Source organism: Drosophila yakuba, chromosome 2L, assembly GCF_016746365.2.
Source record: "Drosophila yakuba strain Tai18E2 chromosome 2L, Prin_Dyak_Tai18E2_2.1, whole genome shotgun sequence".
NCBI lineage: Eukaryota > Metazoa > Arthropoda > Insecta > Diptera > Drosophilidae > Drosophila > Drosophila yakuba.
This window is the reverse complement of record NC_052527.2, coordinates 13,402,021-13,428,250: the sequence shown is the minus strand read 5'-3', so window position 1 is coordinate 13,428,250 and position 26,230 is coordinate 13,402,021. Positions and strand designations below refer to the sequence as shown.

At 47.4% G+C, this 26,230-nt stretch overlaps 4 protein-coding genes across 5 annotated transcripts; 1 reads left to right on the top strand and 3 right to left on the bottom strand.

Moving 5' to 3' along the window:
- Positions 1-4,365: 4,365 nt before the first annotated feature.
- On the bottom strand, positions 4,366-5,716 carry LOC6528100. The gene is made up of 2 exons (XM_002089131.4): positions 5,551-5,716; positions 4,366-5,423 (listed from the first exon to the last, which is right to left on the bottom strand). Exons 1-2 carry the CDS (start codon positions 5,629-5,631, stop codon positions 4,557-4,559), a joined length of 948 nt encoding a protein of 315 aa, XP_002089167.1. The 5' UTR covers positions 5,632-5,716; the 3' UTR covers positions 4,366-4,556.
- A 2,624-nt stretch (positions 5,717-8,340) lies between these two features.
- LOC6528098 (WD repeat and FYVE domain-containing protein 3) lies at positions 8,341-24,104 on the top strand. Its single transcript, XM_002089129.4, has 18 exons — positions 8,341-8,497; positions 9,610-9,938; positions 9,993-10,238; positions 11,765-12,119; positions 12,195-12,381; positions 12,435-13,760; positions 13,826-14,841; positions 14,896-15,475; positions 15,555-16,747; positions 16,811-20,169; positions 20,228-20,331; positions 20,399-21,311; positions 21,370-21,544; positions 21,610-21,816; positions 21,871-21,972; positions 22,043-22,177; positions 22,252-22,366; positions 22,470-24,104. Exons 2-18 carry the CDS (start codon positions 9,642-9,644, stop codon positions 22,633-22,635), a joined length of 10,476 nt encoding a protein of 3,491 aa, XP_002089165.2. The 5' UTR covers positions 8,341-8,497; positions 9,610-9,641; the 3' UTR covers positions 22,636-24,104.
- Positions 10,320-11,656, bottom strand: LOC6528099. 2 transcript variants are annotated; one of them, XM_039371855.1, is made up of 2 exons: positions 11,579-11,645; positions 10,320-11,405 (listed from the first exon to the last, which is right to left on the bottom strand). In XM_039371855.1, exon 2 carries the CDS (start codon positions 11,389-11,391, stop codon positions 10,372-10,374), a length of 1,020 nt encoding a protein of 339 aa, XP_039227789.1. In that variant the 5' UTR covers positions 11,392-11,405; positions 11,579-11,645; the 3' UTR covers positions 10,320-10,371. The 2 variants fall into 2 exon arrangements, with proteins under 2 accessions (XP_039227789.1, XP_002089166.1); XM_002089130.4 differs by having other exon boundaries at positions 10,320-11,656.
- LOC6528097 (keratin-associated protein 5-5) lies at positions 24,090-24,836 on the bottom strand. The gene is made up of 2 exons (XM_002089128.4): positions 24,652-24,836; positions 24,090-24,598 (listed from the first exon to the last, which is right to left on the bottom strand). Exon 2 carries the CDS (start codon positions 24,591-24,593, stop codon positions 24,354-24,356), a length of 240 nt encoding a protein of 79 aa, XP_002089164.1. The 5' UTR covers positions 24,594-24,598; positions 24,652-24,836; the 3' UTR covers positions 24,090-24,353.
- Positions 24,837-26,230: the final 1,394 nt, after the last annotated feature.

Genomic DNA, 26,230 nt, shown 5'->3' with positions numbered 1-26,230 from the left:
CGCAGATTCAGCTGCGCACTACGCCTCGAATTCGATACATTAGCCAAGTGAGCAGCAAGTATGGTCACCAAATAAAGATTATTAGCCGCAGTTTTTCTAAAAACAAAAACTGCATCAGACCGGTCCAGTATCGCTCTACCCTTTGAGCGGAAACTCTGTCAATAAGCCATGAAGTGCACTTAACCCACTGAGCACCCCCCATCCCTAGTATCCACTTTCCACTGCTCACTGGCCAGTGGCAAACAATAAAATCAGCTGTCTCTACCGAACTCCCCGAGCTGACCAGACAAATTGAGCGCCCAACCTCCCAACGCTACCCACTGTATTGCCCAATTGAAAACTCAGCAAGTTTTCAAAACAATTTCTGTGTGCCAGCGCAGGAGGAGCTAGGAGAAGAGAAGAGGGTCGAGAGGCTGGAGAATCGGGTAATCGGGCAGCTGATGAAGAGCCATTCGTGGTCATATTGTGCCGGCCGGCAATTGTTTTGGCCCGATCGAAAAGCGCTGATTAAAGCAAGTCGAGCAGCTTTCCAGCGCCACATGCACTTTCATTCTGGGCTTTGTTGTCATCGCGGTGCGTTGCCCTGGGAATATAGGGTGCGATGGGGTACTATTGTTACTCATTCGAAATAGAGGATCCAAAAGGTACAAACTAGTCTGTAATTCGAGTTATCTTAGTGCTCTCATGATATAAAAGAAGTATATATACTTCTGATAGTAGAGCTAGGTAGTTCTGCAGCATTTTGTATTTGCTAACATTTGGGTTTTACCATTTTGCAACTTCAAAAACTACAATATACTACAGATGACACGAAAAGTTTGAAGAGTATCCCAACTTTACCTCGAAACTCCCATGTGCCGCCACCCTGGAAATTTTGTTTGCATTTGGGTTAAGCGCTCCAACAATCGCCAAGTCATGCGTGGCAGCCAAAGAGTTGGCTTTGTTTGGTTTTCATGGCGGCTCGATTGTCGGAAAATCAACGCAGTTGCACTTCTTCTCCTCCAGATGAAGATACGTTCTAGCGTTCTAACGGCCCACCGAGATTAATGACTCCAAGCCGGGCATTGCAATATGCATGTACCTAGTTTGAAGCGCTTTTTTGGAATTTTAATTTGATTTGTGGTTTGGTTTCGTTTTCGGTTTGTGTTTCAGCATCGCTTTGCCTCGTTTCTATGGGCATATGTGGTACCCATTCATTAGGCGTGAATTGTCGAGCTGCGTAACGCCCAGACCAAAGTTAGATATAGGGGTTACTGGTGAAATAGCCGAGAAGTCCGTCAGTCTATATTATATAATTATAGTGTCGAAACTAAGTGACTTTTGGAATGCGCTTGTTGGAGCAAACTTGACCCTCCAATGAAGAAGTAGTTTGGGGAAAGGGATTTTAATAATGGGGTTTTCATTCACACTGGCATTCAAATCATCTTGACCCGAACTCATCACTTGGTATTCATTAGGCGTTGGATATTCAATAAATCAGATGTATTTAGGGAAATGAGACACTTGTCCATACTTATTTCCCTATTAACATACATTTCCAATACAAAACTTATAAGAAATCTGATTGCCGGTTGAGAATTTATTTAATACCAAAGAGAAGCGCTAAAAGTTAAAAACCAGTGTGCTTCTTTAATATAAATTTATACCACAACTATAGTTTGCCTCTAAGTTGGATAATTGTTTTTAGTCAGATCGACTGCTTCACACCTTCAGATACTTGAAATTAGCAACACAAACTTATACCAAGTTCTTGAGAAGTATAATCTTGAGTTTGGACCACTCCCCTTCCATTTCCCAAGAGCCATCTGCAAAATAGAGTCATGAGCAGAGTCACCAAACGAGAACGAGAAGAAGCTTCCAAGTTGCTTTTTGTTTGAGGCAGCGGAAATTATTATTAATTGCTTGGAATGCCTGCTGCCTCCTCCCAGAAAACCAAGCTCCAAGCTATGTACATGCTCCCTGCTCCCTGCTCCATGGTCCATGTTCTTGGCCAGCCTCTAATGGCTTCCGTTGGCGGAGCCAGAGTTTTCCTGCCCTCCGCTTTGATACGCTGCCTTCCAATCATTTCGATGACGTAAAAAGCCGCTCTGTGGCCAAAAAGTGGCCCGAGTTCTTGGCCCCGAAAACCGAAAATCACAAAAAAAAAACGCGATCTGAGCGTTGTTAGTTCTGTGTGGGGTAAATGCGTTGGATAGCCGCGGATTATTTGGACTACGGTTACGTGTACGAGTGCGACTACGAGTATGAGTACCAGTTGGAGTGGAGTGTATAGCGTATAGGGTACAGGGGGTTATTGGCCTTGGCCAGTCTGACAGTTGGCGTGGGTAAACAGTTGCGAGATTAGCGCTGTGCGGCCAAGCGTGCTCAGATGGTCGCCTTCTGCCAACAAATGCAATTGCAGCTCCAGCAATTGTGCAGCCCAGAAAGCAGAAAGGGGCAAATTTGCCAGCGAATCCAACATCGACAACTCGCAGCGCTTTCCGCGGGCGGAAGCACCAAGCGTAAAGTTGAAAGTGGAGTGGAGCATTCGGCTGCACTGAGAGCAATGGGGGTGGCATACTGGAACATGGATTAAGAACCCGCTTAAACAGCACTTTGAAGATTCAGAGTTCAACATTGAGTTGCAGCTTTGTTTGTTATACAAATAATTCGAGTTTTCTCATGTCAACTAACTCTGACGATTGATATTATGATATATATGTACATATAATATAATAATGATTTTACTTTAGAAAAATGTTAGATCAGGACTTTTTTTAGAGTTCACCTAGTCGAGGTGTGGGTGTCTGGAAGCTCCCGACTATTGTGCTATCCACAGGGACGGGCCCTGAACAACAAAAGCCAAACAACGACAGACTGACAGACTGGCAAGGAAGGTGAACGACTCTCCCTAATTGAGTTTGAATGGCGGAACGAAAATGTTGCAAAAAGGTTGAGGAAAAACGTTGCCGTTGCAGTGATTTCGCGCAGCAATTGTCGGATTTTTGAGGAACGCTTTTCCACGGGGACTGACCCATGGAAAAACTGGCGACTTCGCCGCCAACAATTGAACTTTGAAGCGGGTGAAAAGTCTCATGCTGGAACCTCTGGCAGCAGCCCAAGATACTCCGCAAATGAAACCTTTTGTAGATGGCTTTATGTGTTTATTGCTCGGAAAATGTCGGTAGGATCTAGACTTTCCCAGTTCTTGGAACTTTTTCCATAAGGTTCTTTGAAGTGAAAGTCTCATATTCAATTAGAAAAGTTTTCTCTGGCATGCGAAAGATTGGAAAACTCTGCAGATACACCAACAATCATTATGCTTTTCAAATTCAAGTGGTTATAAGGTGCACATTGGGCGGGGGTCAGAGCTTCCATTTTCTAACCAACAAAGTTACCTATTTCATCGGAAATTATCTGAATGAGTTGGCCAAGACTGACCCAATTGCGCCCCCGCCCATCCAACGCTTTCATCACCAGTGACTTATCACTGGCAGTTGGCAATCTGGCTATCTGGCGAAAGTGTCTCAATTTCTGCGCCATGCAACATGGAATCGCAATCCGATCCACCATCGGCCCCATATCAAACTCCATACCCATACCAAAAAAAAAAAAACCCAGCTGGCTTATCGATCGAGCTGCCTGCTCTTTGTGTTGCCCAAAAATGTTTATTTACTTTGACACGTTCAGTTGGCGTCTGCGATTGCTGTCGCTGCTCCGGCGGGTAAATCAAATGGAAATGGCTAGCGTATTTCCGTAAACGAGGCTGCAACTTGCCCCTTTTGGAGTCGTTTCCTTGGCCAACGTCTGGTCGATCAGTACGTAATTTGTTTATGGCAACAGTTGCCTCGATTAGAAGTCAGCGTTGACAGCACCACGGATGATTAAGTCTTGGAAGACATGGCGACATGTGTGGCAGCAGTTTTTGTGTTTGTTTTTTTCTTGCCGCCTCGTGGCAATTGGTGGCAACATGCGGCGACATGGAATAGACTGCCACACATTTCCACCCTAATGATTCTGACCCTGAACGAATTTGAAGTGGTTTCGGTCGCCTGCCCCTCGAAGACGTAAACACATCGATGCGGTAGCCGTCGCGTATTTATTTATGTAATTGCACCAAATGAGTTATATGCTCATAGTTCAGTTCAGTTGATGCCGTCTTGGTGGGAGATAGAACCATAGCCCGACTTCATCCGAATGAGGCAGATGGGGGGTATATATAGCACATAAATAAAATACGTTTTATTTAGATCTTACAATGGAATTTCATTGATTATAAGGAAACTTTACCCCTTCACCCAGTTAGTTTTAATTGCTTTCTAAATATTATTAAGGCAATAAAAGGGGTGTAACTAAAACAAAAAAAAACTGTTGGTGCTCGTTTTGAAATCGTATAATTTATTTATGCAAAAGTAGTCATGAAATATATTTTGAAATAAAAAAGTAGTTCATCACAGGATAGAAAAAAGGTTAGTTAAAAACTCAAAGATTGCCTGAGAGGTAAGTTGCAAATTTCTAGATGGGTCCATCCAATTCGGTGCAAATGAGAAAAAAAAAAACGTAGAGACCTTCGTCACCTAAAGACTCCAGATGACAGTCTCCCCGCCCATGTCCAGGGTGGTCCAGCCGAGGGCAGTAGCCATCAGCTGCTGCAGCTGGCGCAGCGGCACACCAGTCTTCTCCAGATCGGCGGCCAGGTAGCGGTACTCCTTCACTTGGCGCAGATCGCGCAGCAAGCGCCGGAACTCGGAGCCACGGATGAGGCGGACGGCGTTCGAGAGCTCCGAGTCGGAGGAGTAGAGCCGCAGGTACAAATCCCGAAGGGTGGCGCGGGGCAGGGCGTCACGGAGATCCTGGAGGAGTCCGCGGACTCCGGGGCGGCGGTTGGGCAACTTGCTGGTCGGTGGGTCGGAAATGTGAAGGTCGAGGAACACTCGCACGAACTCCGCGTAGTAGGTGGGATCCAGTTTGAGCCGCCGGCAGACATAGTTGTGGAGCTGCTGGTGCTGCTTGCTGGCCCTCAGCAGTTGGACTTGCGTCTTGAAGCCATCGCTGCGGAGCAACTTGATCAGCTCCCGAACCTGGGGATCCTCAACGGCATTGGCCAAGATGTTTTTCAGTTGGGAAGCGGGCAAAAGTGGACGAGCCACGCGAATGAGATTCGTTAGTCCACGCTCGGCACTGGTGGGGCACTCCTTGTTCTCCTTGGGCAGCAGGATATCCTTGGCTGTGGACTGCTCGGGAGTGGCTGTGGTGCCAACTGTCTTCTCGGTCACTTGCCGCGCAAAGCGTATATGCTCCTGTTCCTCCCACACGGGCAGCCAGTTGATCTTGTGGGCATCCTTTTCAATCTCCTCATCGGTCTCCGCGACTATGCCGGGTAGCTCTTGACCTTCATCTGGAAAGCCATGGACAGGGTAAAAGGTGGTGCTATCAGGGAGCTCCTGGAATATATTATAGTAGAGATGCGATTTTAAGTGGGGCGATAACCAAAAATACAAATAAATAAAGCACTGTATGCATGAGCACATTTAATTGTAGCAACATTGATTGCACAAGGATCAGTCTTACCTGGGACTCCTCGTACTCCTCCACCAGATGTCCTGCGACCAAAAGGAGGCAGCAACTGAATATGACCACCAATCGATGCATGATAAAATCAGTGCGAAACTGTGCCTCCTTTCGGCGTTGCTTTCACCTTTTATAGCACGCCAAGCACTTTATCTGATATTTGCCCAATTCATATTTACTCGAAATATTTCACAGGCAAATACATTCGCATTCAGAGCAAAGAATCAACAAGAACAGGAACCCGGTGCCCAAAATAAAAAGTGGAACGACCTTGTCGGGGGCTCATCAAAGAATACTCATCAATCTTTCATATTGTCAAACCATCATGGCCGAATTGCATCGTAAAACACAGTTTGCAGTGGAATAATCGGCGATTTTTATTGCTAGGATTTGTGAAGAGCTTCTTTTTACGAGTATAAGATATCCTTTTCCAGTTGGATTATAAGTTTTTGTGCATAACAGTGTACCCTTTTACTCTACCTAAATGTTATTCCACTTACCTATTAGATATATTATTTAAATATGGTCGAATTTAAAATCAACATCAACACTTAGCCCCACACTTATGCACATGGGCGATAAAGTCTGAATATCCATGGCCATTGTATAAGCGATTCCCATCCATCTTATGGCCCGTTGAGATTTCACTAGGCATCCAGCCAAACAAGTTAGTTGCCCCATAAAATCCCTTATATCCCATAAAAATCTTCACCAAAACACAATCAACTGAAATTTTATGTTAATCCCAAAAGCCCCGGCAACCTGAAGCATCTTCTTGCTAGATTGGGACCCGCTTCGCACAGAATGAATATTCATGTCTTTCGGGAATGGAGGCCGGAATATCCTTAGACGCCGCCCGGGGTTTTGCCAATTTCGATACGCAAATGTTTCGCTCATTGTCAACAACAGCGCAGAGATGAAGTGGCGGACTCTGAGGCGAAAATAAAAGTTATTCGTTCTAACAAAAGGGGGGATGCCCCGCCTAATGAGTCCCCCATGACTGCTGTGCAAATGATTTTTGGGGTTACGCTTTTAAATTTGCCGAAAGCCCCTCGAGCAGCAGATGCGGTCCTTGCCAAACTCGCGGTAATATATGTATGTACATTTCACTGGAAAATCCCCTTTAAAATGTGCTAGGCTTCAGCTCCTCCTGGACACAAAAACGGCTATAATTGTGGTGTATTTTAGAATGTTTGCTGCATTGACTGAATGTTTTCCGATTCCTTAAGTCGTGCGAAAAAGGCGTGGTCCCCTAACACCAATAAAAATGATTTAATTCCTCGTCTCGCGTTTTCTTCAAGTGTGCCATCAATCAACCGAATATCATTTTACTGGGCTACCCCTTCTTGGTATCCGAGATATTGTTCCCATTTTTGTCAGTTGTCGGGCGCCTATATATAGTCGAAACCGAAAAATCCATTAGAATATTGCCGCAGACAAAGGTCTTACCCCTCCACCCTGCCCCATGATTCGCGAGGGGAGTTTGTGGGACGGGAAAGTGCGCAAAGTACCTGTCTGGGTGGTAAGATATAATACCTGAGGAGTGCCAATCCCAAACGCTTTCCCACATAAACAAGCATTAGGGTACTCGGGCTTAGCTTGTGTGCGTGGCTAGCTGGAAAAGTGAGGAATGTGGGAGCGGGTGGATCCGGGCAGTCACGCAAGGGGTCAGTGGGCGTGGCGGGGGCAACGCCCAAGGGAGAACTAGTTTTGGGGAGCGGGGCAGTTGGACATGGGGATAACTCGCCCGATGCCAGACAGCTGGGTAAATATTTAGCACGACACGCCTTTTTTCTTTTGCACCCCTAATTGATTCAAAAGCGAAATTTTATCCGCATTAAAATGTGGAGACACACTGAATTGGTTTCGGGTACTGGGAAATTAGATCAGAAGGACGTGCATGGCATTTAATGGGCCCGCCCATCAATCCCAATAAACTTACAGCAGTCTCTGCCACAGATGAGTCAGCAAATTGCATAATTATCAACGCTTGAAGTTCACCATCATCGGGCGTTCAATCAATATGCAAATAAATTTGTTTTCATATCCGACAGCTATCTGTTGATGCTGACAATTATAGCAAGTGGAAGTACAAACACAAATATTAATAACCCCTAGCCAGAATCAATAAAGAATCTCACACTCATGTGGAAATTGGGCGAGACAAAAATTTGGAAATCAATGGTCAATGGCCAATGGCCTAAGAATACCCATTATTTGCCCAGATGCGAAAGCACTAATATGATATTATTTACAGTATCAAACTTAATAATTGGCACACATACACAGTAAGCATGTAAGTGCTAATTAAGTATCTATTCAGATGCTAAGTTTATGAGATTAAATTAGTTTAGCTATACAACAAAACAGTTTATGACATGTTTAGTATGCTGGATAATATGTAAAGTCTGAGAATTTGAGCATTGTAGGCGATATGCAAAGGATTTTGTATTAAATAATATCTGTTAACTAAGGATGTAGCCTAGCATCTGACTTTTATATAAAAGAACTACCAGCAAATGAATATATGACTTATAACGTTTATATGTGCAATGTGCAAATCATTCTTCAATCTTTATTCTTCATATCTCCGAATACATTCTTTTATTGAGCTCAAAGATACTTTAAGAATCAAATAAGCAGATTCCTTATCAGCACAGTTGAATTTGAAATGTCCAAGTTCGACCGCCGATCACAATTCGAAATGCAGCCCTGACGTCTCTCGCCTACGAACACTGGCTGCGGTGGTGGAAAACGTGAACAGCTGATAGCTCTGGCAGCCCTACGCAACACTAAACAGAATAACGAAAAGAGAGTACAGACGAAAAGCTGGAGAAAATTTGTTTCGCATTTTCATCCGTGAAACAAGATGTAAAGCGAGTGCATTTAGAGCCCAAAATAGTGAAAACTCACACGGGAAACACAATGCTAGCGACGGATAGCAAAAGTAAGTGACGGCCGCACGAAATAAGCCGCAAAATTGGCAGTGAAAATTTTCAAATTCGACCTGTCTGTTTGTGTGCGAAAGGGGCGGGTGGTGGGCGGAGAGTCAGTGCGAGAGTACGCGAGAGAGGAAGAAAAATCAATAAAATTGTCGTGAAGCGCGATTGACTCGAGCAAAACAAAGTGCGACACGAAAGAGAGCGCAAAGCGGACTGCGAAAAAGCAACAACAGAGCGGCCGTTAGCTGCCCCAAATGCGTTGGCCGAAAAGAGAGGTCAGATAGAAGGTACTTCAATGGGAGTTGGAGTAAACAAACAAGTGCGCAATAAGTAAACCCAGAACAGCTGTCGCTGCACAAAATGTAAATATTTCCCGAACACATTGGATAATAACCACTATCTGTTGATCGGCTGATCGCTATGTAGGCGTACGAATCGCATCGAGTCGAGTCGGCGGAAGAGGCAGAAGCAGAAGGCAACGTTCATTCACTCGCAAAAAGTAAATACTCGCGGCGAATACAATGATCGCACTTTTCGCGTGATTCACCTCCAGCGGTCGCTAATTAAGGCGACGGCAGCAGAAATAGAATAGCTGCGAAAACAAGCAATAAGCGAGCTGCACTGTGCGATGTTGTGATTTGAAAGCCACTTAATTGAAAGTGTTGGTGCTGGTGTCAGTGCTGTGCAAATAAATCGCCAGAATACCACACCGATGGACAAAGATACAATATCTACAATAAACAGATTCGATTGCAACATATGTTTAAATTCCAAGCAATGTGACGACGCATGGCAAATACGACACGTTTGAACTGAGACCCGTATAAAAGTTCTTAAAAACTGACTCGAAATCTTTTGTTTTAAGGCACAGCAGCACAGTCTAAATTTATGCTTAAAATAGTTTCAAGATACTAAGAAATACTTTTCTATATAATCTTTATAATCTAGACCCTTTTAAAAATGCATATTATTAAGCAAATGAATCAGATAAGTTGTCACAATTAATTATAACAACAGAAATAGTTAAACGCTTCGCAACAAAATGAATGACGTATCACCATTTCCATGTTTTGTGAAGGTATTTCCCTAATTTAGCCTCAATTTTCCCCTTTTCCAGATTAATCGCACCGCAAGTCAACAAACTCAAAGATGAATGTAATGCGAAAGCTGCGCGGAGCGGCGAGCGCAGGCAGCGTCAGCGGCAGCAGCAGTGGAACCTCCACGGCGAACAACAGTTCACCCGGCGGCAGCAGGAACGGCACGGATGTGGGAGCACCGACCGCCGCAAATGGACGGAGTGCGGAGGAGGCCCTGATGGACGCCCGCGTCCAGGTGAGCCTCAGCACGCTTAAGAAGCTCTTCAACGAATACACTCATCCGCGGGAGCCGCTGAGCGAACAGGAGCGCGATGGCAAGCTCTACGAGATGCTGCCCCTCTTCTGCAAGGTGAATGAATCAGTCGGTGTGAAGGAATTGGCTACTAACTCCGCATTCTTACAGGTCTTCAGCAGCTGCCCGGCAAACGACATGAGCGAAAAGTTCTGGGACGTGGTGGCCTTCTGCCAGCAAGTGTCCCGTCTCATGGTCAGCGAAATTCGCAAGCGTGCCTCCAACCAGAGCACGGAGGCGGCGTCCATTGCCATCGTCAAGTTTCTGGAGGTGGAAACCACCGAGGAAACCAGCAGCGGATGGATGCTTTTGGCCACACTCAATTTGTTGGCCAATGGAGACGTATCCCTTATACAGGTATGTTCCATTTGAAAATAATTTACGCCCCCACTTATAAACCACACCATCACTATTCCCTATGGTCAAAAAACATCGACGTTATGCTGAAATAAGCATTTACCGAAGTCAAAATTTTAATACTACTGATGTTCTAAGTTTGCCCAGTTTCATGTTTAGAAGAAGATTTGATGTCTGATCCCGTAGCTTCCCCATTAGTTATCTTTGGGTTGGGTGCATCTGGAACTGGTTGTTCCTTTTGTCCTGCATCGCTTGGCTTATGGAGTAACTCCGCATTGCTTAGAGTTCTGATCCGAGAATAGCTGGAACCCTGTTCCACCAGCAGAATCTCCGACTTCTCCCTTCTCTCGGTGTCTCCCCACAGGGTAGATCGCCGGGTTAGCCTGCGGTCCATTGCACTGGGTTTCACTGTGGCCTCGCTGCTCTGACTCGACCGATTTGAAGCGAGGCTTACAGTGCTTCTGTCCTCGATCTTGGCCCACAGGCTCGAGGAATCGCTGGAGCCGCGCCAGGCTGAGGCAGATCGTCGTGGTTTATTAGGCTCCTCTTCCATGGATGGACTGTACTCGGTGACCACGGGTGTGCTATCCGATTCACTGGTGGTTATTGTCGGCGTGGATAGAAAACTCTCCTCACTCTCGATCTGATGCAGTGAAAAGAACTTTTTACGCGCATCCCCAAGAAACTGCCACATGCGGGCTACAAAGTGTGGCTGCTCCACATCTGCGTTCGGCCGGAAGTACAGCGTCTGAGAACTGGCCAACTTATAGTAGCAACTGCAGCACTTGCACAGAAAGTCGTCCACTGGCTTGGAAAGAACAAACAGTCCGGTTGAACCAGACTCCGTTCCCTCAAAGTACGTACGGCCTGTCGCCTGACGTTTCCAGTCGCCGGGTTCCATGCGCATCAGCAGATCGAACACGTGGAACATGTGCATCAGGTACATGGTGCCAGTGATAAGTGCAGCGATGCTCTTCTGCTTGCAGTATGCGAAGTGCGGGTGTTCCAGGTACTCGATGGTGGAATTGATGGAAGCCAGGTGAGGATCCTCCATAGCGGTGCGCATTATCAGCACGCCGCAGAAGTAGTGCGACAGCACGGCACTCAGTGTGAGCAGAAGCTGGGAGGAGAGCACCGAACTCCTAGCCAGCATCAGCCGGAACGCACCTAGAGCGGCGAGTGCCGTGAAGGAGGAAAATGTGGCGCAGTATAGGATGACATGCGGAGTGCGCTCTGGCCAGTAGGAAGAGCCCCGTATGTGGAAAAACATACAAGCACTGCCCAGCACCACCTCGATGAGCTTAAAGAACACCCAAACCTGGTTCATTTCTCAGACTTACTATAGAATTCAAGTTGAAAATAGTTAGGTTTTAGTTTGGCAACTGATCAAAAAGGTTGTGCGTGAAAAAATGAATCTCAAAATATAGATATGTATATGTATATCCTCAGGGATTAAAGAACTTGCCTTGGGCTCTGGAGAACGGAAAACCATGTGTAATATATCGCCTCTTATTGATCCATTCTAGGTTATGACTGCTGCAGCGGTTCCCTCTACTTTAGTCAAGTGTTTGTATTTGTTCTTCGACCTGCCCATAGTTGAGGACGATGAGCCTTCAGCTGACGGAGGGGCAGTGAGTGAATTTAATGCCCACGAAAGACGGACGCTTCTGCAGAAGGTGTTTGTGCAGCTGCTGGTCAAGCTGTGCTCGTATCCCTATCCCGCTGAGGAACTGGCCCGCATGGACGACTTGACGCTGCTGTTCTCGGCCATCACATCGCCATGTCCCATCCATAACATTGTGTGGCGCAAGAACGCTGCTGAAATCCTGACCACAATATCAAGGAATGGTCTAACCGATGCAGTCGTTAGCTATATACATTGTAAGCATGTCGGACTGAATCAGTATAACTTCATATATGTATTTTCTAATTGTTTCTCTGTATTTTCTTATTTAGCCAAGGGCTGCATGGCACTTTGCGTGGACAATATGCAACGCCTGACGTTTGGAAATCCTTTGGAGATCGTTGAAATGTTTGTCACGGTGTTCTGTTTTCTCAAGGACTCTAGCCAGGTATCCCAGATTTTGATGGATGATTTTCGCGCTTCTCAAGGTTACGTGTTTCTTAGTGATTTTCTACTCAAGTAAGAACAATAGTTATCTTATAAAGCACTTCCTAAAAAATATTTATTTTCAGGTTTGACAACAATCGTAGCCAATCGTTGGAGATTCAAGCCGCCATTCGAAATCTGGTTCTGATGATCTCTTCGTTGTGCATGTGTGGCTTCTACGAGCTCCGACCGCCAGCCTCGCAGTTCAATACGGCCTTTAAACTGCAGAACTTCCAACTCCCACAAGCAACCTCCCGAGAGACATGCGTGCGAAATGTGTACGCCTTCCAGGTGCTGCAGAACGTGTTCCTTAAGTCAACGACGCCTGCGCTCTGCTGCACGATTCTGGACGCCATTTCGCGGGTATACCATTCGGAAAATGCCAACTACTTCATCCTAGAATCGGAGCAAACGCTTAGTTCGTTCGCAGAGCGAATCCACATGAAAAGCCCGCAAATACAGGAAAAATTCTACGATCTGCTGGAGTTCATTGTCTTCCAACTGAACTTCGTGCCATGCAAGGAGCTGATCAGCCTTTCGCTTTTGCTTAAGCACAACCAGTCGACGTCCTGCAGCATTCTTTGCTTAAAGACACTGTTAAACATTCTCCGTCACAACACTGTATTCAAAGATGTCTACCGCGAAGTGGGCATTCTGGAGATCTTTGTTGGCTGTCTTACACGCTATGCAGCTCATGTGCAGAAAATTACCAAGGGAGACGAGTCGGTGGTGGTGGAGTTGGAAAGTGAAGCGGAAGAAGAACGCTTCGACACGCTTGGAAAGTATGTTCTGGAGGCCCTCACCATGCTACTAGGAGGTGGTGCCAGCAACAATGCGCAACTCTTTCGTGAGTACGGGGGCGCTAAGTGCGTCCATGAGTTGGTGAAGTTCAAGCATTGCCGACCACAGGCTCTCGGAATCGTAAGGGAGCTGATTCTGTCCGCAGGTGGAGACGACGACATGCTGCACATACTCTCACTGATGCACAGCGTCAGCCCACTACAAGTGGAGTTTAAGATTCAGATACTAAACATGTTGCTGGGCTGCCTGAAAGACTCTCACCGCACACGGACCGTCTTCCGCAAAGTGGGCGGATTCGTTTACGTCACCAGTGTGTTTGTATCTCTGGATGGCAGCATGGCCCTTCCTCAACCGGACATTCCACAACAAGATCTCATTCTGCTACTGCAAATAGTCTTCCAGACGCTAGCCACCGCTATGAGATTTGAACCGGCCAACGCCAAGTTCTTTCACCAGGAGATTAGCAGCAGCTCTTTGTGCGACACACTTCGTCTGCTGGGATGCTTTGGGGGATCGTGTGCCTTACAGGATTACACGGGCACCTATGAGCCGCAGCAGTCGCTACTCAAGTATTATCATGAGATTTTCAGCGGAGATATTCTAAGCGTCAGGTAAGTTTTAAGCCAAATGTACTCCTTAGATTATTATAATCAGTAAAATTTGTTCATTTTCGCAGTTTCTCTGAAGACGTTCCATACCCGCTGTCGTACGTGTGCATCGTATTTCGGCTGCTATATAGTATTGCCTTGGATAATTTTGAGGCTCCAAATCTAAGCGGCATTATCACACTCTTCAGCGATCCTCCGGCAACTTTGCGATCGCCGAGTAAAGAGCTGGCGCCACCCGTGCACCCCAGCCAGCTGAATCTCACGCAGCCCACTCCCGAGCCTAGGATAGTGCACCCAGGTGTGGTTCTCTGCATGCTTCAGCTGCTCCCCGCCGTGGAGTACGACTCGGCTCCTCTGCAGGCGGTGCAACTGCAAGTATACCTAAGCGAAATCATCAAGTCCTTGGTGCGAAGCGAACGCAACCAGCAGATAATGTGTGACCACGGTCTGGCAGAGAAACTGCTGAAGCTGACTCGAAGAGCACTGGCGGAGGAGGCGCATCCGTTGCACGTGCCAATGCAGTACATTCTGGAGCGTCTTGCCGCACAAGCACTGCAACCGACCGAATTGCGCCAGTTCCTGCGGCTGGGTGAGCCCCTCTCGTGTGCGGATATAGATCTTCAGCAGCCATACAAGCTGGGCGGTCCCGTTCCGCTGACTCGTATCAAAACTCTAGTATCTATGACAACGCCGCGTGACTTCCGAGCCCACGGTTCGAGCACGCTCCCACCCTTCGTGGAGCTGGACATGTCTGCCGAGGGATTCGGTTGCTTGTACCTGCCTTCACTGGCGCCCCAGGCAACGGCCACCGCTGGTGGAACAATCGATGCAAACAGCATTGGGGGCATCGGGGCTGGCGATCGCATATTTCCACCACAAACTGGACTTACGTACTCCACCTGGTTCTGTGTTGAAAAGTTCTCAGATCCTAAGACGGACCCTCACTGCGTTCGGCTTCTTACTTTGGTTAGGACTATCCACAATCCACGCGAGGAAAATCTGGCATGTTTATCGATTTTGCTTTCCGCGCGAGACAAGGCGATCGTCGTCTCAACCCAGGAGACCTTGGTCACACCCAGAAAAAGTAAGTATTATCATTCTTGGCTTTCGGCTCGAAATGTAATGCCCATCTTTCTAGGTATCGGTGACTGGGAACCCGAAGGATCGGATGATGGTATCGCTCGCATTTGGTGTCCTGATCTTTTGCACGAAGGACAGTGGCATAACCTGGTCGTTGTGCTCAACCGAGCCGTACTGAAAAATTCGAGTTTGTTCCTCTACTTGGACGGGGTTCCAATGCATACTCAAAAGCTGCACTATATTGCCCAGCATCCCGCAGCGGGAAACGCCAGTTTGACGTCACCCACGCAGATTTTTGGGTACATCGGTACGCCACCAATATGGCGGCGTTACTCACGTCTGTGTTGGAAGCAGGGCGTTTGCCACCTTATCGAGGATGTGCTCACCCAGCAGACGGTCCAGACAATATACCAACTGGGACCACACTACATGGGCTCGCTGCAAGCTCCGCAGCTTGGCAAGCAGTCGGAGTCATTGGCGCCTTTGGTGCCAGAGGATCGCGTCCTCCTGGGTCTAAATGCTAAAGCGGTGTCCAAGCTGACACTTGTTAAAATACGTAAAGTTTACAGCCGAGCGGACAACAAAAGCATTGCCAAGCAGCTGAACATGAACTCGCACGAGAATGCTACGCCCATCAAGTAAGTAGAACCAATGATTGATATACGCTAAATTAGTGGGTGAAACATAAGTCTCATATCTGTTCATCTGTTCTTTTAGAATTCTGCACAACTCTGCTGGACACCTTGCAGGTGCTGGACGCTCCCTTGGCGGCGTGGTCGTCGGTTATCTGGGCGTCAGAGTATTCAGTCCGCATCCCGTCTCAGCAATGATCGACACAGTTGGTGGCTGCAACGTGCTCCTGGGCATCATCGCCATGGCTCAAGACGTAGAGTCCTTATACGCGGGTGTCAAGGCTTTAACATGCGTGGTGCGGAGCAATCGCGCTGCCCAAGCGGAGATGGATAGGAAACGATGCTACCAGACATTGGGCATGTTCTTCAAAAAGAAAAAGCATCTGCTAAACTCGCACATTCTGCACCTGACCTTTGGTCTGGTAGGCACGGTGAACAGCGGACAGGATATGTCGGCTATCCCAAACGTGACGGCCTTCCAAGATCTTTTGTGCGATCTTGAGATTTGGCATAATGCACCCAACGGACTCCTGCGCTCCCTGCTAGAGCATCTACTGGAGTTAGTAGTGGAGTCCAGCGACAAGAAGCAGAATGTAAAGATCATGCGCGATCTGCAGCTTCTAGTGAAATTGCTGCACATAATCACTCAAATCCAAGACCACTCGACACGAGAGATCCTCTTCAGTCTGCTGGAAACTCTACTAGGCGGTCAGCCAAGGCACACCGATCTATTGCTTTTCGGTCAGTATGTGGCGGCCAAGCTGCCACAGGCCCATTTTGGAGGCTTGGAACGCGCCGTGCTGCTACCCAGCATGAAAAATCCAGCCGAGGATCAGGATGGTGGCGTGGCCCAGAACATATACCTACGAAATCGCTGCCTGTCGCTGCTCCACGGACTGCTATTCACACCGCGAAACACCGTTAACTATGTTATCTGCGACGACATTTCCAAAACATTGGGCATGGATTGGTTGCTACTCTTCATGCAACCGCACGTCCACTTCACCACTGTAATCATAGCAGTGCGCATCCTGGTCGTAATCTGTGCCAACGAAAGTTTTCTTGTGCGCTTCCGGGATGCCACACACAACGGCGGTTACCTTCGGTTTACTGAGATGGTTTCACAGCGAAAGATGCTGGGTCTTGGTGCCCAGCAACTTAACCAGCGACCGACAAATGGCACTGGTACAGTCATTGTAGCCACGCCACAGAACACCATACAGCATCTGCCCACACAGATCGCAGGAGAGGTTCGTGCTGCTGCCTTAAATATACCAGGTGGGTGCATAACTTTATTTGAAGCAACGTGCAAAATAATATTATTTTTCATCCACATATTAGGTTTCCAGCTTCTTGAATGGCTAATGAATCATCACCTGGACGTTCCGGAGCTGTACTTCCTAATTATCGCCCTGATTATGGGACAGCCAGTAAAGGTGTTGGCTACAGAGCACACAAAGTTCGACCTTGACCGCGTCTGGTCGTTCCTCTGGGGAGCTCCGGTCTCCGCCAACACGCAGCTGCCAAAGCTGAACATTTGTCCCGAAGGCGTATGTGTACTCCTGGCAATGGTGCGTGGAATCGTTCATGGCGGGGAGTGCGCTCCATGGTTGCACAGCCACCCAGAGACGATTATCCAGCTCCTTTTTAGCCTGTACCAAAACCTTACAGACTTTGCGCCTGTGATGATGACGGGCGATGTGGTCACCTCGCTAGTAGCTGTGCTATTTCCGTTGGCATCACGTCCTACTGACTCTGAGCCGAACAGTGGAGCATCGACACCCACAGACGACACGGGAAGCAGCTTTGCATTGCCACCGCCGGAAACGTTTCATGGAGCTCCGCAGCCCAAGCTAACCGCTCATCCAGTGTGTAATTGCATTATCGACTTCCTGCGCGTTATCGTCGTGGACTCTCTCGGCTTGAACATGCAGGGTAAACCTACTCCGGTCATCGATCTCGTGCTGGACGCCGCCCCAGAATCGGCAGAGCTACCACTCCAGGTGCAGTATCAGACGCAGATAATCATCGCCCTAATGGATCACCTGCTGGCCGCCGATGTGCTTGTAGGAGAACAGGCAGCGCTCCCGCTGGTGACTCTCTTGCAGAGCCAAATGCAACACATCGCCCCAAACGTGTTTTACCTAACCGCCCGCATCGTGGATAAGCTGTGGCAGGGGTGCCTTGCCCGCAATCCACACGACATTTTCGATTTTGTCATAAAGCTGATCGTACAGGCCAAGCGGCGGTCATCGTCGTTGTCGTTGGAGCATCTCCATCACTCGCTGAATCGCAGCATTCTCTTCCTGCTCTCCCGCCCCACCGATGACTCGCGCGCTGATCAGATGAGCGTGCTGGAGGCGCTGCACAAGATCATTCAGCACCGCCTGCTCATTTTCGGAGCGGGCAACCACGAGCTGGAATTCATTGGATGCCTCACATACTGCTTGCTCCAGTTGACTGCCGATATGAAAATTATTTTGGAGCCAGCCACCAGCCGAAACACCACATGGCACGTAAATCCGCAGACTGAGACGGCAGAGCCCAAGGACGAGGATCTCAACCAGTTGCAGGGCAGGAATCTGATCGTTGGCGCTGCTTTTCGTGTTTGGGAGGAGCTATACGTATGCAAGAAGCCTGCCATTGAGGAGGTATTTAAAGTCTCGCTGACATCCCCACCGCCGAACTCCAAAGCACCTGATTTGCAGACCACGCGAGAGCAGGTAATGGAGCTGGCCTCCAAACTATGGTTCAATTATGTGGAGGCGGAACGTAAGGCCACCTATCGTGCGCCCTGGGAGCTGCACACCCAGATCCAATCAAAAATCCAGAAGGTTACTGGTGGCCTCTCCCGCTTGACCAGCAGAACTAAAACCAAAAAGGAGGAACTAGTGCGAACCAGATCGACCTTAACTCGCGAGGCCGCCTATGAGTCCACTGGCATCCACGTGCAGCTCATTAAGGATCTTTTGGATTTGCGTGCGAAGCAGTACCAGCAGATGTTGCAGCACACGCAGCGCTACGTCTACCAGGACTGGGTGCAGTCGGAGATGGAGCTAACTCGGGAGCGGGGTCTTTGGGGACCCACTGGCAGCTGCTCACTGGATAAGTGGATTTTAGACACCACCGAAGGACCCCACCGCATGCGCAAGAAAACGATGCGCAATGATGTCTTCTATCTGCACTATCCTTACAGACCGGAGTTGGAGCTTGCGGACAATCGGCAGCTGAAGTACAAGGTGGCCTCCAGTCTGGACAGCAAAACGTACGCGCTGCACGGACCGCAACAGCCTCGTATACTGGCCGAGGCGGCGGAGCACCATGCGATGCAACAGCAGAGTTCTCTAGAAGCAGTGCACTCGCATCGTTTGGAGACCAGCAGTTCGACATCAACGCCACCACCCATGGTTTTGCCTAAGCTCGTGGGACACGGATCAACGCCCTGTCCACAGGAGTCGGTGGACGGCAATGCACCAGAGGATGACGAAGAAGAGGAGGATACTTCGATGACGAGCGATAATGAGACCTTTTTGCGCCTACTAGAGGAGCAGGAGAAGATTAGCTTCATGTTCCGTTGTGCAAGAGTCCAAGGACTAGACACCTTTGAAGGACTTCTGCTGTTCGGCAAGGAGCACTGTTACATTGTGGATGGCTTCACGTTGCTGAAGAACCGTGAGATTCGTGACATTGACACCCTGCCGCCAGGAGCTTATGAGCCCATCATTCCCAACTCGGGTGGAACCTCTTCGACAACCTCGCGGGCAGTAAGCCACAAGCTCAGGCAGTGCTCGAAATTCGCATACGAAGAGATCCGGGAAGTGCACAAGCGTCGCTACTTGCTTCAGCCTATCGCTCTAGAAGTATTCTCCGAGGATGGACGGAACTATCTACTGAGCTTTCCCCGCAAGGTGCGCAACAAGGTTAACCAGCGTTTTCTGGCCCTCGCCACTGCCCTGAACGACAACGCACAGCAGTCCGTGGCGGGACAGAAGCGCACGGCTAGCGTGGAGCAAACAGCTGGCATCTTTAGCGGACTGATAGGCGAGACCTCGGTGACCCAGCGATGGGTGCGCGGAGAGATCTCAAATTTCCAGTACCTCATGCACCTGAACACACTGGCCGGGCGCAGCTACAACGACCTGATGCAGTACCCCGTCTTTCCCTGGATCCTAGCCGACTACGATTCTGAAGAGTTGGATCTGACCAACCCAAAAACCTTCCGAGACTTTTCGCGCCCAATGGGCGCCCAAGCCGAGGAACGCTTGGAGCAGTTCCAGAAGCGCTTCAAAGAGTGGGACGATCCGCATGGCGAGACACCACCATACCACTATGGCACACATTACAGTTCTGCGATGATCGTGTGCTCGTATCTGGTGCGGCTGGAGCCTTTTTCGCAGCCATTCCTCAAGCTGCAGGGTGGACACTTCGACCTTGCGGACCGCATGTTTCACAGCATAAAGGAGGCGTGGCTATCTGCCTCCAAGCTGAACATGGCCGACGTCAAGGAACTCATCCCGGAGTTCTTTTACCTGCCTGAGTTTCTCAGCAACTTTAACAGCTTCGATCTGGGTACCAAGCAGAATGGCGAGACACTCAACCACGTTATCCTGCCACCGTGGGCCAAGCACGACCCCAGAGAGTTCATCCGGCTTCACAGAAGTGCTCTGGAATGCGACTATGTCAGCCAGCATTTACATTTGGTAAGCTCATATGGATACTAATCAGTTCAGTGGAGACCTTTAACGACATGTATTGCAGTGGATTGACCTAATCTTTGGCTGCAAGCAACAGGGACCAGCCGCCGTTGACGCAGTGAATGTGTTCCATCATCTCTTCTACGAGGGCAACGTGGACATCTACAAGTAATCACCACAGTCTTCACTATTTGTTCGCAGAAAATGGAACTATATTTTCTTTGTTACTTTACAGCATTGACGATCCACTTAAGAAGAACGCCACAATTGGTTTCATAAACAATTTCGGTCAGATTCCAAAGCAGCTGTTCAAAAAGGCGCATCCTGCTAAAAAGATGGGCGGCTCTCGTCACTCTGCGTTGATAGATCCTACATCTCTGATTCAGGGTAATAGCACAGTGCTGCAAACAGATCGCCTGTTCTTTCACAACTTGGACAACCTCAAGCCCAGTCTGCAGCCCATCAAGGAGCTGAAAGGTCCAGTCGGTCAGATCTTGCAGCCAGACAAGACGGTATTTGCCGTGGAGCAAAACAAGGTAATGATGCCGCCTTCGTACACGAAATACATTGCCTGGGGCTTTGCCGATCATTCGCTCCGCGTGGGACTCTACGACACGGACCGGGCATCCTTCGTGTCCGAGGCATCGGCACAGAACTCGGGAGAGATCCTGACTTGCGCCTGTCCAAATGCCAAGATGATTGTTACAGCTGGCACCAGTTCCGTGGTGACGATTTGGAAGTTCGATGCGAACCGAAAGAGCCTTGCCGTTAAGCACTCGTTGCATGGACACACTGACGCTGTGACGTGTCTAGCAGCCAGTGCTGCCTACAATGTCATCGTCTCCGGATCGCGGGATGGCACAGCCATCGTCTGGGACATGACACGGTTCACTTTTGTGCGCCAGTTGCGGGGTCATGCTGGTGTAGTGGCTGCTGTTTCTATCAATGAGCTGACCGGGGACATTGCCACCTGCTCAGCCACCTGGCTTCACGTGTGGTCCATCAATGGCGATGCCCTAGCTATGGTCAACACATGTGTGGGCAGTGCGGATCGCATGCAGCAGATCCTCTGTGTGGCCTTCTCCCAGATCCGAGAGTGGGACCAGCAAAATGTCATCATAACTGGCTCCACCGACGGTGTAGTTAGGGTGAGTGTGTGAACAGTTTACAATAAATGGAATAAATCAATGGTCTGTTTACACGCAGATGTGGTCTCTGGAGCATACACAAGTGCCCATCGATCGCAAATTAAAGCGAGGCACGGAGGTATCCTCACAGGACAAACCCGACAGCGTCTCTTTGGAAGACAAGGACAATAAGGACGACAAAATGAGCCTCATGAAGCAAATTAAAAGCCTTTCCCAGTCGGAGGAAGAAATGGGTGAGTTATTTTAATGTGTATACCTTTGATACTAAGACTACCTGATACTATTTCTTCAATTACAGAGATTGTTAAATCCGCCTCGGAAAGTAGCATTTCGGAGGCCTCACAACATAGCCATGGATCTAGTAAGTCGGCTGAGACAGGTCCCAAACCTGAGCTGCAGGGTGAGCGCAGGAAAAGTTCAATTTCTGGAGCAAAGTCCCTGCACGAAATGAAGTCTGCCACTGTAGAAGGCCAGAGCGGCAGCTACGATCCCAAATCCAATGAAGGTAGGAAAGCTTTTTTGTTTGAATGATCTAAACTAAGATCTTACGTTTTTCCAGATGAACATTCTATGCGGCCGAGCAAATCAGATACCAGCCTCACTGACGGGTTCGTTGTAATAGACAATGACAGGCATAGAGGCGATCAGATTCTTAGAAAAGGTACGTTTTAAGTTAATGCTGTGCGTATGTAAATGAGTTCTCATATTTTTATTTATTTCCCTATATTCAGGTTTCAGATGGCAACGTCAATTAATGTTCCGATCAAAGCTAACCATGCATACGGCATACGATCGTAAGGACAATGCTGAGCCAGCCAGCATTACAGCATTAACAGTGTCGAAGGACCATAAAATTTTATATGTCGGTAAGTGTCGCCCAAAAAGTATACAAAATATACAAAAATATGGAATTTAATTAAAATGTTTGAACATTTTCAAGGCGATGCACGCGGGCGCATCTTTTCATGGAGCGTAACGGAACAACCTGGTCGCGGAGTGGCTGATCATTGGCTGAAGGATGAGGGGGCGGATCAGTGCGTCAAATGCCACGTCAAGTGAGTTGTTGAAAATAAAAATTTTATAATATCAACTTCATAAGCACATAAACTTTACCTTCATTAACAAAAATACGTATACCCCATTATCAAATCATTACAGATTTACACTCTATGAGAGAAAGCATCATTGTCGCAACTGTGGCCAAGTTTTCTGCAACAAATGCAGTCGCTTCGAGTCGGAAATTTCGCGTCTTCGCATCCTGAAGCCAGTTAGAGTGTGCCAGGCATGCTACAGTCAACTGCGCACGAACTCGTTGGACAATTAGGAAAATTATGTGGCACGCAGACACAAGTAACCAATCGAAAGCTATCCATAATAATGTTTTTATTAGTTAATGTTATACGTAGTTAGGTTTAAAGCTTTTATTTATTCTTTCGACCCAATCTTGTATCCAAATCAAGTTAAATTGACTTCAACCAAAGGCTGTTATATGATTTTACACTTTATTTTACATAGTTTAAATCGAATTTTTTATGTACACAATCAAAGTTGCAATATAATTTATATATTTATTTATAACTATTTATTAAACACGCGTTAAACCATAATAAATGTTGCTTATACATACATCGCAAGCATTGACAATTAATAGTTATGTAATGCAGATGTAAAAACCCTCTAAATACTAACTATTTACTGAGACTTTCGAAAAGTTGCCAGCGCACAAAACTCAAATGGAAGCTTGAAGATTACCGTAGTGATACACAGAAAGGCGTCAGTCCACACCAGCTAAATCAATAAAAAATCACAAACTAAGCACCGCCAGTTATATCAATTAAATAGTTAACTCAAACACTTCTCTAGCAAATAAAACCAAACACATCACAAAGGATATCCCCGCACCTTTTGCGGGAACGGAACACGTTTTAGCACACAACAATACAACCTCACACTAAACTAATGGCAAGTAGGATTTCTCGACATTACTTATAAAGAGCATAGAAGTAAAAGCAATTCAAAAATGTATTACGTAGGTCACGACATCTAAGAGCAATATTTCTTATTGCACTTAAATTTAACATGAACTACACAAGGAAAATTGGAAAAGTTAATGTATAGAAATGAAATGAGAATGTGCTGTTTTCGGAAGCAAATTTCGCAACCATTCAACTCCTTCCATCGATTACCACACGAAACACCCAAATACTAAATTATTGTAAATATGAAGGTCACATAACAATGAAAAACTCTAAATATAAGATAAAGAAATTAGATAAATCTATCGGTAGCGATTGTAGAAAAAACATTCCGTATTTTGTAGAGAATCTACATGTTGCATTGATAATAATTTACAAATATAACATATGGGTGGCTGTTAATATGTAAATGAATGTTGTGGCAGGAGCAACAAATGCAATTCCATTTCCCCCGTCTGTTAACTCAATTCCCGAACTCTATCCAAAGAATGCGAAGCACCAAAGCCAGAGCAAATGTAACTTTATACCCCACACAAATTATACGGCTCAAAGTTCTCAAATGTGTTAAGCGAGTATCTCAAATCAGAAAGGAAAGTGTTAAGTAATCAATACCCAGCCACAGTTAGTGCAATACGAAGAACACCACAACACCCAGGGGCAACCTGTCCCAGCATAACAAACTACATACATAACTATAAAGAATCGTAAACATAAAAATATATATTTATTGTTAGTGTGTGAGATAGAAAGCATACATATTACGGCATGCGAAGTTTGAAAAATACAATTTAATAAAGTGAGCTATGTTAACACACAATGCAGCGTTTTTATTTACAAAAATCTGTGTATGCAACTTTAATTTTCTTGTTCGTCAGAGATGATGGAAATATGTTATGCGTGAATGAAAATGTCCGAGTTGACCAGCAGATCCGCGTCCTCTCGATTGGGATGTGACATGATGTTCACCTAATCTGGTTCCTGTGTGCAGCTATTCGGGTAAGATGAGCGTGGAAGTCCATTCGCAGGCGTTCAGTTTGCAGGGCTGGGAAGCGCCAACTCTTGGGTGCTAGCGTCCACCATACTGCCAGTCGGGATTGAAGCGCGACTTTGCGGACGAACACCGTCCGCCGGGACAACACTTGCCGCCAGGACAACTCGGCTGGCTGGGGCCTCGCGTGCCGCAGCCACTACCACCCGCCTCCATACGGCGGCATTGGCCACCTGGGCAGTTGCCACATGAGCCGCAGTTGCCGCTTCGCGGACTCTGCGAGTAGTAGCCGCCGTTGTTACCGTAGAAGCCGTCCATGCTCACTGAAATCTTACTGTTAGCACATTATTGGTATTATTATTATTACTTAACATACCTGACACTTTTGTATGGAAAGCAGCCTTTTAATTTTTATAAAAAATAGGTGTTTCTTTTTATTTCTTACTGGACGGACTTCCGATTTGTTTGAAAGGGCCGAATGGAATGAACAACTGGCAATGCAAAAGTCGACAGGCAGAGAAATAAAATCCCCAAGCCTCCTGCGTCTTTCGAACTCCAGTTCGAACTGAGCAGGCGCAGGCGCAGGTTTTCCGGAAAGTGGTGAGTTTTCCTTGCCTCGGGGGCGTGGCCTAGCCTCACACACACACACGAACGCGGCAGAAACCAGGACGAGTCGGGGTTGTTGGAGCGAAAGAGAGCGAGCACAAATGCTGATGGGGTGGGGTGGCATAGAAAAATGCGACTTCTTGATGCCGCAAATTTGCCATGTGTGCGGAGAGGGACGGGCAGCGGAGTGGGGATGGCAGGCAGCGGGTGGTGGGTGGTGGCTGTTGGGTGGTTGAGTTACGACCGACGGCGACGCTCACGTCGTTGCTGCAAATGACTTTGCGTTCTGACTGGTTAATATAACCGCAGGATCGCACTCGGGAAGGGGGGTGGAGGGGGACTGTGCGTTGGGGGGGCTGCCTTATATACGACCGGTGGGCCGGCCCCTGGGAGCAGAGTCAGCCAAATGGGCTGTGTAATGGACACGGGGCTTATCCTGAGACCCACGCCGAATCGACTTACAAGACTCCACCCTCTAAGCCGAGTGTCATGTGCCAGAACGTCTTGCTGCGCGGTTGTGTGGGTGAGCTCGGAGCTCACCCCCCCTGCTCACACTGTCGCAAAAGTCACTTCAATTTGGATGAGAGTCAGTAAATCAACCCCTATCAACATACCAACAACCGACCGAGCTGCGATTGCGATTGCGATTTCGATAGCCATAGCTATAGTTACTCCGGCCACCAGTGCCGGCTGGAGAAACGCCATTGCGATTGTGGAGTCCCAAAAACCCAAAAACACTACCACTCGCACCGAATCATGTGCAGGAATAGATGTCTGAGCGCTCTACATCCTATCCACACAACGAATGCTACCGAGCTATATGGATCCTTACCTTCTGCTGGCGATAGTTTCTGTGCAGCAGTAAATAGTAAAATAATACACTATTTCTATTGCCTACAAGTCACCAAATCGAGTAATACTCTATCCTTAAATTTGTAGCATTATATCCAATTCAAGATGCATGCAAAACAGACAATGAAATTGATTTCGAATAGCTGAAACTAAGCATAATAAAAGTATTAATACCCTTTCTAGTTGAACATATATGTATATCCTCTGTTTAGTGTTTCATTTTGTGATACACTGTTTTAATATATTAGCGATTTCACAAATTTAAGTTAATTCCGCACCAATTTCGTCTAAACATCCTTAATCGAAGTAATTTGCAGCAGCCCTTCGCTGCGATTATCAAATGACTCGTTAGGTTAAATGTACCCAAACGTAGCGCCCTTTCGTCGGAAGAGGAGAGGTCCTGACTTTAGAACTAATAATCCGACAGCCTACAAGCGCCGGATTGCGCCAAGCAAAGAGCAAAAAGTGTAGAAAAAAGCGAGAGAAGCCAGGAGAGC